This window comes from Athene cunicularia, assembly GCF_003259725.1.
Source record: "Athene cunicularia isolate RWA chromosome 20 unlocalized genomic scaffold, athCun1 chr20_part1, whole genome shotgun sequence".
Lineage (NCBI taxonomy): Eukaryota > Metazoa > Chordata > Aves > Strigiformes > Strigidae > Athene > Athene cunicularia.
Window position 1 is genome coordinate 9,129,641 of NW_020799125.1, and position 2,340 is coordinate 9,131,980.

Sequence of the window (2,340 nt, forward strand, 5' to 3'; positions counted from 1 at the left end):
GGGAGGCGAGGCGGCCCCGACGGCACAGACACCCCTGGGCGCCTCCGTACCCCCCGGCAGCCCCCCGGCTCTGCGCGTCGTTCGCAACAAACACCTGAGGGCCTTCCTGCTTCCTCCCGTAGGATGCAGCTGGTTTCGTCTCATCCCGGGGCCGCCCGCTCTGCTTTTTAAGAGTGGCCCCCTGAAACGCAGCTTGTCCTGGGCCAGAAAGCCCCTGCGCCTGTCGCACTCCAGGAGGAGCTGAGCCTCTTACCACGCTCCAGCTGCCAACTAGTGTTGAGGCTGGAGCAGCGGGGGTTGGGAAACGGGGGTTGGTGGGGAGCGTTCCTAGATGTGCGTTATCGGCGGCCAGGGGTGGTCTCAGCTGCCATTTCTGCTTAAGGGTTGTGTTGGTTGTGTTTTCTTGTAAAAGTTGGAAGATCCTGTAAATTAACTGCTAGCATTTCATTTGTTTTCTTTTTAATAGGGATTCCAGCTCCAGTGGTCTACTTTGTGGATTATGTCACCAACTCCATATATCTTGAAGACATTGTAGGCTCAGTAACTGTTCAAGACCATATTAATTCTGTACAAGGGAGTGGAAATGATAGTAGTAACCTCCTTGTGTTAGCAGAGAAGATGGGTGAGCTGTTAGCAAGAATGCACGATGAAGACATTATACATGGGGACCTTACAACTGCCAATATACTTCTGCGGCCGCCCACAGAGAAACTGGACTTGGTGCTGATAGACTTTGGACTCAGTTTTGTGTCAGGTCTTCCAGAGGATAAAGGAGTTGATTTGTATGTTCTAGAAAAAGTCTTCCTTAGCACTCATCCAGATACTGAAGCAGTGTTTAAAGCTCTGCTAAAGACTTATGCAGCTAAATCTAAAAAATCTGGTCCTGTGATCAAAAGGCTGAATGAAGTACGGCTAAGGGGAAGGAAGAGATCCATGATTGGGTAGAAGAGAGTGGGCTTAGGGATGGAGAAATGTCAGTGCTTAAGTTCTGCAAATATGGTTATTTATATTTCCAGTTGGTTTTACTTCACAGATTGCTATTTTGATAACTGTCTTCAAATAAATACATTTGAATGAGTTGTGTCATAAAGTAACCAGAGTAATTGTGAGATGGGAGCACAGGCAAGAGAGAAACAACTAAAGGTCATTTCTTTCCTAAATGTTAAATATTTCTCCTAAAAAGTAGTTTACAGTGTCATTCCACTCACTATCTTCTTTGTGTGGTTAGAATCAGAGTAATCTTTCTCAGCCTGTGGACCAGAGCCCTGTTCATGGGAGGTAAGAGAGAGCTGGGGATACCAGAGCATCTACAAAAGGTAATTAAGAAAAATAAATGTCTTATTTTTCTCAGAAAACTTTACAACGGAGTGCTTAAATCCATTATAAATGGCTCTACACATCCTGGAAAATGCTAAGAGGACCGAATTCCAGGGTAAGGCAATGCTGAAGTTCAGTGCTAAACATAAGACAGGTTCATTTTCTTCCAGTAGTAATTTTAGTGTTTTTTTCACTTTCAGTTGGTAGTATTTCCTTAAGCAAATATGAAAGTTATTAATCAAGAAGAGTTTTCTGCTGAGAAACTTCCACTTCAAGAAAGAAATCTGTAAATTTCCATTTTTGGAACTTTTTGAGAGGGACTGCTTGTGTTGCGATTGCCTGGTTAGGTAGGCAGTAATACTGGGGAGTATTGGTAAAATTTTCTCTATATTTATTATCTGAATTACTGTTTCTAATAGTGTGAATGTGAGATGGTTCAGTGGAAAAACTTACAACCCCCACAATAGATGGGTTAGGAGCTAATCTGTCCTCTGTGTTAGGAGCAGACTGGGATGCGAGTTGTGAACTAGGTGAGTGTGTGAGCTTTACCGTATTTACTTCAGGTAACGATTTAAAAGAAACTGAACTCCCTGCGATTCGCTGTGTTGGCAGCTGCTTTGTCGGGGAGATCCTCTGCTCCTTTATGCTGCATAGGGAAGAGCAAACCCTGCAGGAACCCCGTTCCGCAGGGCGCGTTCCCCACCCGTTCCCGGCCGCGTCCCTTCCAGACGGCTCCTTCCAACCGAGGGGGAAACGCCGCAGTGAAGCAGCGCGGGGTGATGGCGGGCGCAGCTCTGCCTGCCCGGGGAGGGGGGGTGGAGGGCTCTTCCTCCCCGCTTACAGCAAAGCCGCCTGGGGACACGCTAGGAGGGGACGGGGCAAGCGGGAGCCCCGTGGCCCCCGCCCGCAGGGTGCCGTAGCCCGGGGGGAGGGAGCGGGCGCCAGCTCGGGGCTGCGCTGCGGGCGGCGCCGAGAACCACAGTGCTCCGCCGCGGTAGGGCGCTTATTCCGCGCGGTGGCGCC

At 48.8% G+C, this 2,340-nt stretch overlaps 1 protein-coding gene across 1 annotated transcript in view; it reads left to right on the top strand.

The window, feature by feature from the left end:
* TP53RK (TP53 regulating kinase) overlaps nt 1-1,094 on the top strand; it is a 1,495-nt gene extending 401 nt beyond the window's left edge. The window contains exon 2 of the mRNA XM_026862330.1: nt 382-1,094. Coding sequence (XP_026718131.1) covers nt 382-945 — 564 coding nt within the window. The 3' untranslated portion in view covers nt 946-1,094. The remainder of the gene's footprint in view (nt 1-381) is intronic.
* The last annotated feature ends 1,246 nt before the right edge of the window (nt 1,095-2,340 follow it).